Source organism: Silurus meridionalis, chromosome 25 (assembly GCF_014805685.1).
Source record: "Silurus meridionalis isolate SWU-2019-XX chromosome 25, ASM1480568v1, whole genome shotgun sequence".
Lineage (NCBI taxonomy): Eukaryota > Metazoa > Chordata > Actinopteri > Siluriformes > Siluridae > Silurus > Silurus meridionalis.
In genome coordinates this window covers 14,118,485-14,132,381 of record NC_060908.1, presented here as the reverse complement: position 1 = coordinate 14,132,381, position 13,897 = coordinate 14,118,485, and the positions used below count along the sequence as shown (strand labels likewise).

At 36.9% G+C, this 13,897-nt stretch overlaps 1 protein-coding gene across 1 annotated transcript; it reads left to right on the top strand.

Annotated features, from left to right (window-relative positions):
* The first annotated feature begins 5,440 nt into the window (after positions 1-5,440).
* On the top strand, positions 5,441-12,706 carry nrgna (neurogranin (protein kinase C substrate, RC3) a). The gene is made up of 3 exons (XM_046838930.1): positions 5,441-5,595; positions 8,334-8,480; positions 12,217-12,706. Exons 1-3 carry the CDS (start codon positions 5,581-5,583, stop codon positions 12,235-12,237), a joined length of 183 nt encoding a protein of 60 aa, XP_046694886.1. The 5' UTR covers positions 5,441-5,580; the 3' UTR covers positions 12,238-12,706.
* Positions 12,707-13,897: the final 1,191 nt, after the last annotated feature.

Genomic DNA, 13,897 nt, shown 5'->3' with positions numbered 1-13,897 from the left:
TAATATCAGCAGAAATATTTATCATGAGTTCTGAACAATCTTTGGATCCTTCCAGTGAAATATTCGCTTCGGTTGTTTACACAGTTTCTGATTGAATGTGCATTCGTTTTGAACGTGCATTAGTGTTGGGGATCTTGTTTCGAAAAGGTCGACAGTCCGTACTGACCACTGGTGAAGTCTTTTTGTTTACTTTCTTTTTGTAGATAAACCGAATATAAAAATCGGAATAAAAATGTAAGAAATAAATCGAATGGGTTAATATTTTCCCGTTATAAGAACAGGTCACAGGGCACAAACTTCTGCACAGTAAATTAACTTCCAGAAAACACATTTTATTTAGTATAAAAAGTCAAAATATTTCGATTTTTTGATATTAAGTAAGGAATAAAAGCATGATGTGTGCTGCTGATATATAAAACAGTAAATATTCTGATAAATAAATGCTACAAATAGTCTTCTGAAATAATATATTTTTCTCTCATTATACATAGAATAGAGAAACAAATGACAGTAAACACTGTTACAGCTGGAATTAAACATATTGTGTCATTATATTAACATAATTAGGTAAATGTTCCTCATACATACAGGGATTTTATACCTGATTTAAAATGTTTGAATTAAACCAGTATCTTGTAGTATAATTCGACATCCCATTTAACATTTTTTCCAGAGGTTTCAAGCAGGAAAATGGCATATTTTTGCAATTAGAAATCCTACTATGATACTACTATAATGACTACTATGAACTCTAATGCCTGAACTATAATTAATTAATCAGATTTATTTTCTGTTCAGATTCTTCCGCACCTCCAACGGACAATGAAGAACACTCGGGTATGTCTAAATGCTGACAGACTCTCTATTTTGTTCTCTCATATAGTGTTTAGTCAGACATTATGGATATGAAGAAAAGCTGTTTTGATCGATCCTAAGATCAAAATCATCTTGTAATGTGCATGTGCTTTTGACAGATCATGACTTTAATGAGAAATTCCCCCAGAATGCCAGTAAGGACCGGGAAAGCATTCAGCTTAGGGTTTAAAACTAGTCATGCAGTACAGCGAGATAGAACAATCAATATGGAACGATGCATCAGCAGATAGTCACGAAGGAACAATTCATCTATATAGTGAACCAGTCCACCCAGGAGGATAACAGTGGGCATGGTGTAAACTTTAAACTTTGGAACTGGTGTCAACGTAATGATCTTAAGTCGAGCTTATGCTTCAGTCCTGATTTTATTCCTACAGACTTTTTCATGCTGTCATTTTGTGTTGGTACAGTAGAACAGTTTCATTCATAACACTATATATAGTATAATTGATTTCTCTACCATGTGCAAATCAAACCATGAGATCATTTGGAAAGCAATTTTGATTTAGCTTTTTTTTCTCTCTCTCTGAGGCTATGCTCAAGACCATCTTCTTCTTCTCCTTGGATGCATTCTTTTTGTGTCTCTCTTTGCCTGCTGAGACGACAAAAGTGCTTGAACGTCGTAAAACTAACGCTGAATGAAACCGGTGATATCGTTTGACCCTTGTGCAATATTTCTCATAGACGTTTTTTAAAAATCATAGCATTTCTCTAGCATCACTTTATGACCACTTACACTACTGATGAACACAGAACACTAGATGGTAGCAAATCCTTTTATGTCTGTGTGTGTGTGTGTGTGTGTGTGTGTGTGTGTGTGTGTGTGTGTGTGTGTGTGTGTATGATAATCGTACTACAATTATCATGGATTCAACATGTGATAAAAATGTATTCTGATGTGTAATTGTGTATTTATATATATGTTTCAATAAAACTCACGTCTGTGTGTAGGCACATTTTACAGATAATATATAATATATATAATGGTAAAAAAGAATTTATGTATTTGTTTTAATAAAACTCTTCTGTGTGTAGGTTTGTCCTCTCAATATAGCAATACAACAGAAACAATAATATGCGTAATCACGTTCTATGCTGAAAACATGAATAAATGAATAGAATTTTATAATAATTCTTAAACTGAAATTTACTGATGAGTTCTTCACTTGGAACAAACCATTTATGTATAAATTTATCCTGGGAAACAGGTTACAGTCAAGTGCACATATTGGTATTATTACATTCATACACAAGGGAAACAAATAGTAAAGATGTGTGTGTGATACAATGGTGTACTATTATAAAAAATAAGAAGAAGAAGAAGAAGAAGATGCAGAAGAAGAAAGAAAATATATTTGATCTTCATTTAAATTTTCATTCATCTTTAAAATAGAACCTAGAATTTTATCTAGCAGTCACCCGACAGACAGACAGACAGACAGACAGACAGATAGACAGATAGATAGATAGATAGATAGATAGATAGATAGATAGATAGATAGATAGATAGATAGATAGATAGATAGATAGACAGACAGACAGACAGATAGACAGACAGATAGACAGACAGACAGACAGACAGACAGACAGACAGACAGACAGACAGATAGATAGATAGATAGATAAATTGACAGACTAACAGATAGATAGATAGATAGATAGATAGATAGATAGATAGATAGATAGATAGATAGATAGATAGATAGACAGACAGACAGACAGAGAGAGATAGATAGATAGATAGATAGATAGATAGATAGATAGATAGATAGATAGATAGATAGATAGATAGATAGATAGATAGACAGACAGACAGACAGACAGAGAGATAGATAGATAGATAGATAGATAGATAGATAGATAGATAGATAGATAGATAGATAGATGATAGATAGATAGATAGACAGACAGACAGACAGACAGACAGACAGACAGACAGATAGATAGATAGATAGATAGATAGATAGATAGATAGATAGATAGATAGATAGATAGATAGATAGATACTGTAAGCTGTGATACGGGGTGTTAGGGGTTGCCATAGAGTTAATGTTTCATCCTGCTCCACCTCAACCCACACACAGGCCTTAGGGATAACTGGCCTGTAAACAACACAAATGAAGCTTCTGGAAAAGAAAAGATGTACAAACAAGAGTGTATCCTGGATTTCTGTCCTTTCTTCCAGTAATTATTACCCAATATTTACCTCCTGTAAGTGCTGCACATGAGATGAGGACAAAGTTGCAAATCTGTGAACATCATTTATAGCTGCTGTGGTGATGATCTTACTGAATGAGGATGCACTGGTAACATTATTCTAGAGGATGTATGTTCAGGTTGAACTGTAGTATCAATAGTATTATATAACTAATACTTTGAAACGTAATAATACATGTATAATAAAATAATCTATAATAATAAAAATAATAAATAAAAAATATATCATATTTATTAAAACTATGAATGGTATCTAATCATGTGACTGAAGTTATTTTTTTTCTTATTAACATGGCAAGATCATTTACTCAATAAAGAAAAATAAATCTGCATATTTCAGCATTTTAGGTTTTGTTTTGTTTTGTTTTTTCTTTTTTTTTCAAGTGAGATACGTGTAAAGATGTGTGTGGGAGTCACCCAAGGATACGGTTCTCCTCAAGTATCTGTTATCACACCCCCACTTCCTCCACACTTCTCCTTCTCAGGATCTATCCGCAGTCCAGACTTACTTCAACCTTGGTACTATATTTTTCAAAACGAAAAAAAAATCATATTCTAAAATTGAAATTAGTCTGTTGCAGCTTAAAGCAAACCAAAAGGGACAACAAATCATTTCTTTGCTAACAAAATTCAGTCTTACGGTCATCAGCATGTCTAAAACTAAAGCTTGTTTTGTTCTATATAAATAGAATATTTTGTGAAAAGCGTCAAGTCAAGTTTATTTCTATAGCGCTTTTCACAACAGACATTGTCTCAAAGCAGCTTTACAGAAATCAACAGTTCAGGTGAACGATGTGTGTTTATCCCTGATGAGCAGCCATGGCGACTGTGGCCAGGAAAAACTACCTTAGATGTTATGAGGAAGAAACCTTGAGAGGAACCAGACTCAAAAGGGGAACCATCATCATTTGGGTCACATCAATAGTTTGATCATAAATCTTTCAACAATACAGAACACTGGAGAGTGAGAACAACACGAGCACTGGAGTATAAGATTATGAGTAAATGTTCTTTCAACAGTCTTTGGTATAAAAGTAGGAGCTACTGAGCTTAACATTTATGATCATCACAGATACAAACTCTGATTTGATCGAGCGTCTCATCTTATTAACAGTGATAAGCTGTTTATACATGCTGTATCTTATCAAGGATTTTCAATAAATTATAACCATAAATGAATCAAAGTGTGATATTGTAATTGTATTATTGTATGCTTTCCTACATATAAATGTGTTGAATGAATTGATCCCAAAAAACTGATTATTTTCCTTTAACACCAAACCTAAATGTGTGTGATCAATATACTATAGATAATAATAATAATAATAATAATAATAATAATAATAATAATAATAATAATAATAATATATTACTATAGATACTTTTGTACTCTTTAGCTGTTGAGATGACAAACCACTTAACATCATGAACATATTTCAACAGTTTCATTGCAATTCAATATTCCCTAAATGGTTAATAGATTTACTGACTTGCTTTTAACACTTTTAATTCACAGAAAGAGCAAATAATCTGATATAATTGTATTTCTAGTCTTTTTTTTATAAAATACTGTACTGATTATTACAATAATTACATTTATTCACAAGGAACACACATGCTAAAGATGTGTGTGTGATGTAACGCCATTGTCAGTTAAAATATTGTGGGGTAAAAAGTGCATGTATTGAATTATAAATGTAATTGAGTAAAAGTTGGTTATATTGTTGATACTCAGTAAAACTAGAGTAGCCAATAAATTACTTAAGTGCAATAGTACATTTACTCAAATACTTCACACAACTCCAAACTGTGAAGGTAATAAAATCCTCACAAATCAACTGTTTTTAGCTTCTCGCTAACATGTGTCTTGGTGTCGAGGACTAGTGCGTCTAGTACAAAAGAACTAACAACTTGGACCAGAAGACCTGAGGTGAAGCTTCTCATTCTGTTTATCATCATTTATCCTTAGCAGCTTTGTCATATTTACATTATTGGAACTATGGTCAAAGTTTGTGTATGTAGACGTGTTGGGGGGAATCCGTTTATTAAAAAAAAAATTATTTCTAATCAAAGCAACGAAATGAAATAAATGACTCCAAAAAAAAAAGATTCGTTCATTTTGATGAAATGAACTAAATGACTCAAAAAAAAAAGATTCAAAGAACCGAGTCACTCAAATGATCCGATTTTTAAATCCCCAATGCAAAGGTGAGAAGAAGTCAAAAATGTTCCTCAGGCCTAATTATCATGTCCCGGCTGCTGATTGGTTGTTACCTGAGCTATTGCTTAAGCTGATTGGTCGCCCGGTGGCGGAGTCTCGCACGAGCGCGCGGTCTGATTTGTCGGCAAGGTTGAGTCGCGCGGAGGTGGGACAGAGCGCGAGGCGCTACAGATCAGAGGAGAAGAAGGCGCGCGGACCGGAGACTCCAGAGGAACTGTTACCTGAGGGCGACCTGCTCATCTACTCTCAGATAAAACCTCATTACTATGGACTGTCGAAAAGTAAGTAAATAAAATAAGAAATAATTTTAATGAAACAATTATTTGAAGTGTCTGTTGCTGCTTTTCTTTCTTTCTTTCTTTCTTTCTTTCTTTCTTTCTTTCTTTCTTTTCTTTCTTTTCTTTTCTTTTCTTTTCTTTTCTTTTCTTTTGGAACAGAAAGCTCCAGAAAGGTTTCCAAAATGTCACCAATGTGTTCTGAATTATAATTGACGCCTCCACCTGCTAAGGAGTTACATAAGAATCAGCTGTGTGTGTGTGTGTGTGTGTGTGTGTGTGTGTGTGTGTGTGTGTGAGAGTGTGAGTGTGTGGGATGTGGATTCCAGGCTGGTCTGTGACTAGAAACACCACTAGAAATCCACATCTCAGACCATTTTCTTCATCTTTTCCATGATTTCTCAAAGCTCAGAGTGTGACAGGAGACCTGAAGGAGACATAGAAGCACCTGTAGGTTTTGGGAATGCAAACAAATTGGGTATGCAAACAAAAAAGAAAAAAGAAAAAATACCGGCTTTGTGATAGTGCCAAATCCGACATGGCTTAAAATCTGCACATCTGAACAGGGCGACGGATCGGTGTGTTATTTTGTTCAGGTTTTCTCAGATCATCCCATAGACTTCGGACCACGGTTTGATGTGGGCGGTTTAAAGAGCCGTGGCTTCAAAAACGCTATACTCCATGACACACTCTCACACAAATGTTTTTTTAAGAGTTTTTGGTTTAGAGACGGTGCGATTCGGTTTGTGCATCTGGAAATCTGTTCGATTTGACAAAAAAAAAGGATCCTATTGAGGTTCTTGAAGAGGTTTCTGCGATGCAATGATGTCTCACGACTTAAAACCTGTCACCTCTGGGGTTAAGGGTTTGAATTCTGTGCGCATAGAGTTTGAGAATTCCTCCTGTGCTTTGAGGGGTTTCCTCCTGGTTCTTTGGTTTTCTCCAACAGGCCACAGACATATTGGGTTTGTTGAGTGTCATTTCAAACTTTATAGATTTGTGCCCTCTGATAGGTTTGCATTCTGTTCAACCTGCTTTGTTTGGCTTTCGAACTCCCCCGCACCCGTGACCTTGTCTGGGATAAAGTGGTACAGAAAATGGGTGGATTTGGTAACCAAGTGCCAGCAATACAGATACATTGTTAACTGTTACTCGTGTCATTCCTGAAAACTAATTGCTATTAAAGTGTACATCAGCACCTTGGACAGCGGTTGCACCTATAAATGAAATCGCCATGTTTATCTTAAATGTTATTTAACATCAAAACATCTACAGTATATCACTGAAGTGTTATTTTAAAACCTTATGTAAGCAAAAGTCCTTCTGGTCTTTGGTGTTTAGCAGTAAGTAATACAAAGTATTTTTAAATGTATGATACCACTGGATTTGTCGTGTGCGTATGGTGTGAGTGCGAGTGTGTGTGTGGAGGATGAGTAGGTTTAGAGTGTGTCTGCTGTGTAAGTAGTAATTAAGCAGCCGCCCCGGGTTGCCGAGGCGCAGCGAAATTTGCACTTTGCAGCTGAAGCGGCTTCGCCTGAAATGCTGTTGTCTTATTATCTGTCACAATGTTTGCTGGAAACAACGTTCAACATTTTTGACATCTCTACTCGAAGCCCGCCGACACAAAGAATCGACAGCGCAAGCGGCGAAGGACGTTGCATAAGCGTGGGTTCCGGGTTTGGGGGCTGAGAACTTTCTGGAAACGTTAACACTAGCTGCATTATCCGAGCAGGATCCAAAGCTTGTGAACGACGAGACAGATGGCCATTTGCATGTTCCAGACCGATGCGATACGCACTTGCAAGGGCAATTTCACGCAAGATGTTTCGGTGTCGTATTGGACTCTGTTGTTAAGCACAATTTTTAAACAATTTTGTTATGAATGAAGGCTATCAATATTCGAAGCCGAAAAAACACAAAGTCTTGTGCAGCTTCGGTTACTTCGAAAGGCCTTTGCGCAGAGAGAGAGCCAGTGAGTGGCAAGCCCATGAGGCCTCGTTTGTCGTACGATAGATCGCATGTTTATCCTGCCGTAATGGCATAGCAGCCTCTTAGGAACATCACGCTTCCGTTCTGCTCAACACGGTTCCTTGAAAAGTTCCATGGTGAAGCTTGGGATTGGCAAGGTACCCGTCTCTGCAGAGCACTGAACCCCCAGCGGACCGGCTAAATTAGATGCGATGTCGGAAACTCGCGCCTTCAATGGGCAATGATGACAACAATTAGCCATATGGGACCGGGGAAAAAAAGCCCTCACAGAACCCCACAGGGAAGAAAGTGTGTCTTCAACTGCAGCCTGGTTCATTAAAGCTAAAGCTAAAGGGAATCGGTGGAATTTCATGGCCCGAGGAAATGGCACACTGATTAGTTGGTTGAGCTGTAAGGACATTATGTCGTCTGGATATAACTTGCTTTAATGAGTCTATGAAGATTGTTGCGTAGTAATTGGTATGGATTTTGGTGTAGAACAAATCATTGGTTTTATATTGTATTGAGAATCATCATCATCATCACACATGTTGAATTTGGGCCTAAAAGACTGAAAGAAATTATACGTGTTTGTTGGAAAGAGGATAAATATAACAACAATTATAATACTTTACAATTTACACTACTTAAGTGTTAACACACAGTGGGAATATTGTTCATTCTAAATAGTACTAGGTTCATTTTTATTGGAATACCAATAATTTCAGTGACTAATAACCAACATGGCCGCTCTCACATTGCTTTCTGATCTCTAGGAGGGCTGTGCTCAGCCACAAGACGAGGACATCATGGATATCCCCCTGGACGACCCTACCGCTAACAAGGCTGCCGCTAAGATCCAGGCCGGCTTCCGGGGTCACATGACGAGGAAGAAGATGAAGGATGACAAACCAAGAGAAGAGGTGAGCACAAAAACAAAATGAAGTTTGGAAAACAGCGTTCCCTCCAAAACAAGATGGTGTGAATGCACAAACAGGAACCTGAAAGTGCTTTTCCTTAGGGGTTTATCCCACAGGGATTTATCACACCTCTGCCTCAGTTCTTTCGAATGGAGCTTTTCATGTTTAATTAGTGGTTTATATGTTATCATTTACGCTTACTTCTTCAATAAGATGTCCTGCCCAGAACACCTGCAGCTGTTGTTGTTCAAAAAACATCTAGTTATGTTCTAATGGGAATGAGGTGTCTATTGCTTATTGACCTACAAACACCTGTGGCCCCAAAGTCCATCATATTCATGTTTTCATCCTGACCTTCTAATCAGGGCAGGACAAGATTCAAATAAAAATGTAATAAATTTATTGCTAGCAGCCTGAAGGGGATTTGTATAACCATGCTTCTGGAAATGTCTTCACATCGATTAGATGAAAAACAGCTCCCTCACACCTTCAAATCTCTTTTGTTTTTTTCTCATTATTCCAAATTTTGTTTCAAAATGTCTCAAAATAAAATCGTCTGTTTTCAAAGGCAAAGAGTAACATCACTAATCTGTGTAACATTTCTAATCAGTGTAAAGTCAGAAGGCAGTGTAACATTTTTAACCAGTGTAATATCACTAATCAGTGTAACAATTCTGATCAGTGTAACATTTCAAATCAGTGTAAAATCACAAATCCGTGTAAAATCTTTAATGTACAGTAACAGTTCTATTCAGTGTTACATCACACATCGGTGTAACACTTCTAATCAGTGTAACATCACAAATTGGTGTAACACTTCTAATCAGTGTAACACTTCTAATCAGTGTAACATAACAAATCAGTGTAACATTTTTAATCAGTGTAACATAACAAATCAGTGTAACATTTTTAATCAGTGTAACATAACAAATCAGTGTAACATCTCTAATCAGTGTAACATCACAAATCAGTGTAACATTTCTAATCAGTGTAATATTACATATCAGTGTAACATCTCTAATCAGTGTAACATCACAAATTGGTGTAACACTTCTAATCAGTGTAACATCATTACCTGGTGTAACCTTTAACAATGTACAATTCATTGTAACTGTTCAAATGTAACACTTCTGATCAGTGTAACATTTTTTTAATCGGTATAACGTCACTAATAACATCAGTGTTATATCCCTAATCAGTGTAACATTTTAGGGAAAGGGTTGTAGATTAAAGATTAAGACATTGGACTTGGAAGGTCAATAATAATAATTTATTTTATTAGCAAAAACTTGATATAAACGCAAAGGCTATTATATGCACTGCTGCTACTCTTTGCATACTAGGTACATGCATACATACTTACATGGCAATATATAAAGAGCAGTAGCAAATCCACACACAATGTTAAGTAACAAATTCTATAAAAGTACATATTTTACATACGTTGTTCAAATCTCTGGAATATTATTGCTACGATAATAATCTCAAATTTGGTGATTCATTATTGTTAATGGTTAAAAAGGCTTGTTTATATGTTCAATTGGGTTGTGGTCTGTAAATAGGATTTATATATAATGTAGGATTATTCAGGAAGAAACTCAAAACATCAGGATTAATAAATGGCTTACATTTTTCTTTTGACCGTGTGAACACAATATACCCGTAATTAATCTACTGAACTTTACAGGTGCTCTTATCACAGCAGGTACCTGATGAGAGAAGCTCTCAGGAACACATATTAAACCCGAGCATACGCTCTTTCGTAATAGCATTCCGGGAATTATTTCTTTTTTTGAGCAAAAAGCACATAAAACGACAAAAGAAAACACACCTACATTATTAAGCCGTTCTTTTTAAATACATACAGTAGATCACATTTCAGTAGGATTCAAATGTTATATGTACAGACAGGAGAAAAGAAAAGAACCGAAATGAGTCTGTGACTCAAACAAAAGAATGTGGGGCAACATATAAACCATTCGTAAAAAAAAAAAAAAGGGAAAAAAAACCGATAATATAATAAAAATCTAGATTGAGCAACACGATAAAGATTCATAAGTAATACAATAAATCCAAAGGCTATAAAAGCGACATGTGCGTCAAAATGAACGCAAATTTAAACATATTTGTTTACATGTTTTAGATTTATTCTTTTTTAATTCCCAATTTGTCTGTGAGAAATTGAGTGATTTTCTGAAAATAATACACCTGATGCAATTGTGTTAGAAGGTGCTAGATGTCTGATACACACACACACACACACACACACACACACACACACACACACACACACACACACACACACACTGCAGTTTCCTTTCACTTAGTTTTAAAAGAAACCATCTACAAGTTCATATCAATCATTTTAAATCTGATCATCTAAACAAAATAGGTCCAGCATTTCGAACCCAACTCCACAGAGCATGTTGTGTCTAGGCTTCAGATCCTCCCTGTAGACCTCCTCGTGGTTGAAACGGTCTCCTAGCAATGCTGCCTTAATTACTTGTTGCTAGGCAATAATACAGATAACACGGGAGTATAGATCACAGGAGCGTCCGCGCTCCCGCTTGCTGTAGTTATGCATAGGGAGTGTCTTTAAGGCAGTGAATTTTCTACACACACACACACACTAGTGATGGGAAGATCGGGTCATTTTAGTGACTCGGTCCATTTAAATCTCGTTCATAAAACTCAACGAAATGCTCTTTTAGTCATTTAGTTCGTTTTGTCCCTTTGATCAGAAATCAAATGAAATGTTACAGTTTTAATAAGTTCCAATAAGATTTATATATATATTTAAATTAGAATCATGTGATAAAAGAATGAACGACTCGTACCACACGACTCATCAGATGAACTTCTCAATGGTGTTTTCTGTGTAAAGCACTGCATAGCATATGTAGGATTCACATGATAAAAGGACGAACGACCCGTACCAGAGGACCCACGAAATAAAATTTGCGTCCAGTTAAAAAATGAACGAATCACTCTCTGAGACGATTCGTTCTTCTGAGTCACATTAAAGACTCGTTTAAAATTAACGAATCGTTCATCAACGACCCGTCACCAGCACACACATTTGTGATAACGGAGTGTCTTGTAGTTGTTCGAGTACTTTATATGGTTTGACTAATACACTAAATCTGTCTATGTACACTGTATGAACAAAAGTATTTGGACACCTGACTTTTCCAGCCATATTGTGGTTCTGAATCTCATCAGTTCAAAGGTAACTGTTAGTGACATGATGATTTGCAAGTAATTATTACACCATATTTGAACCTCTAGCGACTCTTAAGCGTAGGGTTGGAAAGGCAATTTTCCAGTACATTTAGGGGAATTTTGGAAATATTCCAAATTGGAAATTTACCAGGAATTTATGGGAATGTATGGGAACGTATTAGACATTTTGGGGAAATTATATAAACTGTATCATATACAAACATAAATATAAGCATTTAGTTTGATCATAAGCTGACATGCATGCAAAATGTGTGTTATGGAGGAATGTACACTGCATGTAGGGGGTGTGGCTTCAGTTTGTTCCTGTTAATTCCCATAGAATATTTCCAGTCTTGAAAATTCCTGGAATTTTGCAACCCTAATTCAACCTCCCACTGGCACGTAAATTCAGCTCTAACTCTCTATAGTGTGTCATCATGTCATCATTTGGAGTGATTTATCTTGTTCTGTGTCGCATGAAGCCACAAGCTGACGCTCTCGTCTCTCTCTGTTCCAGAAACAAAGGGATAAGAAGTAGCGCCAGAAGGACGTCCAACCGCTGCCGTTTTTCCGTACACCACCGCAATAACCTTGAGGTCGACGAGAAACATTCAGTGTGTAATATATATATACAAGTGTAAAACTTTAGAAACTAAGCCCGGATCAGTGACCTTACACTCCTCTTCTGCTTCTTATAGAGTCCCGACAGTCGTCCATGGCGCACCACTCAGCATGTTATATAGCATTTCTTCGCTTTCATTTTTGTTCAGCGAGTTACGTTTCGCGTTTCAAACTCTCTCCGTCGCTTCTAATAAGACGAGCAAAAAAAGTGTGAGCTGATTGGTTTATTTATTTGATTCATTTATGGTGCTCACATCCCTTTTCTCTTATTCTCTATTCCCTCCCTTCCTTGTCTGTATTCCTCGGTATAGAGGTATGCATTTATTACATCGCCTTTTCCAGTGTCGTTTTGCTTCTGCCTGTTTAATAAAACAAAATCATTGGGATTCAATGCTGTCAAGGATTTCATTCTGCGGGATTTTTATGGTGAAACAAAAAAAATATTTAATCAGCAAAACAAATAAACGCACTCGATTCGAGAATTAGAATGAGACCCGCCTGTATCTTTACCCTGCTAGGGGGCGCCACACCAGATCATCCGTCTCCGTATCCATATCCTTTACATCTAACTCTTTCAAATTAGCCACCTGCATGTCCTCAACCACATCCATAATCCATTTGCCCGTGGCAGCAATTGGAAAGGGGGGAGCTGAGCCCACCCAAATTAAAATAAATTTAAATAAAAACTTTCCCCTTTATTCTACCAGACACGCTTCTATAACAAATCCCTCCTTCCACTTTTCTCCACCCTGCCTGCCCTCCCTTTCTAGACTCTCTTCCTGTTTTTGTAACTGTTTCTCCTTCAGTTAAGCAAATCTCCCATCCATCCCCTTTGCTAAAATGACCTTGAACTTTCTCTTCATGTTTGTACGAGTGTGAATTTTTTTTTGTTATTTTTTTAATCAGGCTGCCCGAACGCCAAAGCTCATGTTTTTAATTGCAGTACACAAATCACAACAGACAGAAGAAAATAGAGCATGTGGTAATTATCACTTACAGCTTTTTTGGGTCCCTATGGAAAGAATTCGATCTGTTTGTGTTTTCTCAGTCACGAGAAACCATACGAGGCAGAAATACAGTAAATCCTGCCAGTCTTATGTCGCGCTTTAAAAAAAAAAACAGTATAGACCCGTTTTTACTGTACAAACCTGTCGCTACAGTCGCTTTCAAACGATCCCTAAATCCCTAAATTCAAGTCTTTTCTGTTCATCCCAAAAGAGTTTTAAACAAATCTGTAATCTTTAACACTGCAGTCAAAATTTCTGGTATTATATCTCTCTTCCCGGTCCTGGTTGTAGTTCTGCGAGTCTGTGCGCATTACGCCGAACAAGACGGTGGAAACGAGGGCCTGGACCCACTCAGTGCCCACGCACACCAGCTCCCACACAGCCAGCCAGCGACACGGCCTGGAGGCGGGGGGGTGGGGGAAGTTATGAAATATGAATTTACGCTCGGTTTCCCGTAGCAACACGAACGGCAGCGCTTCACCGTCTCTCCAGTTAGATCTCAGATGCTTCTCCTGGCTGACTGAGACCAGAAAAGAGAACATACTTAAACGAAAGTTGCCAGATTGAGCA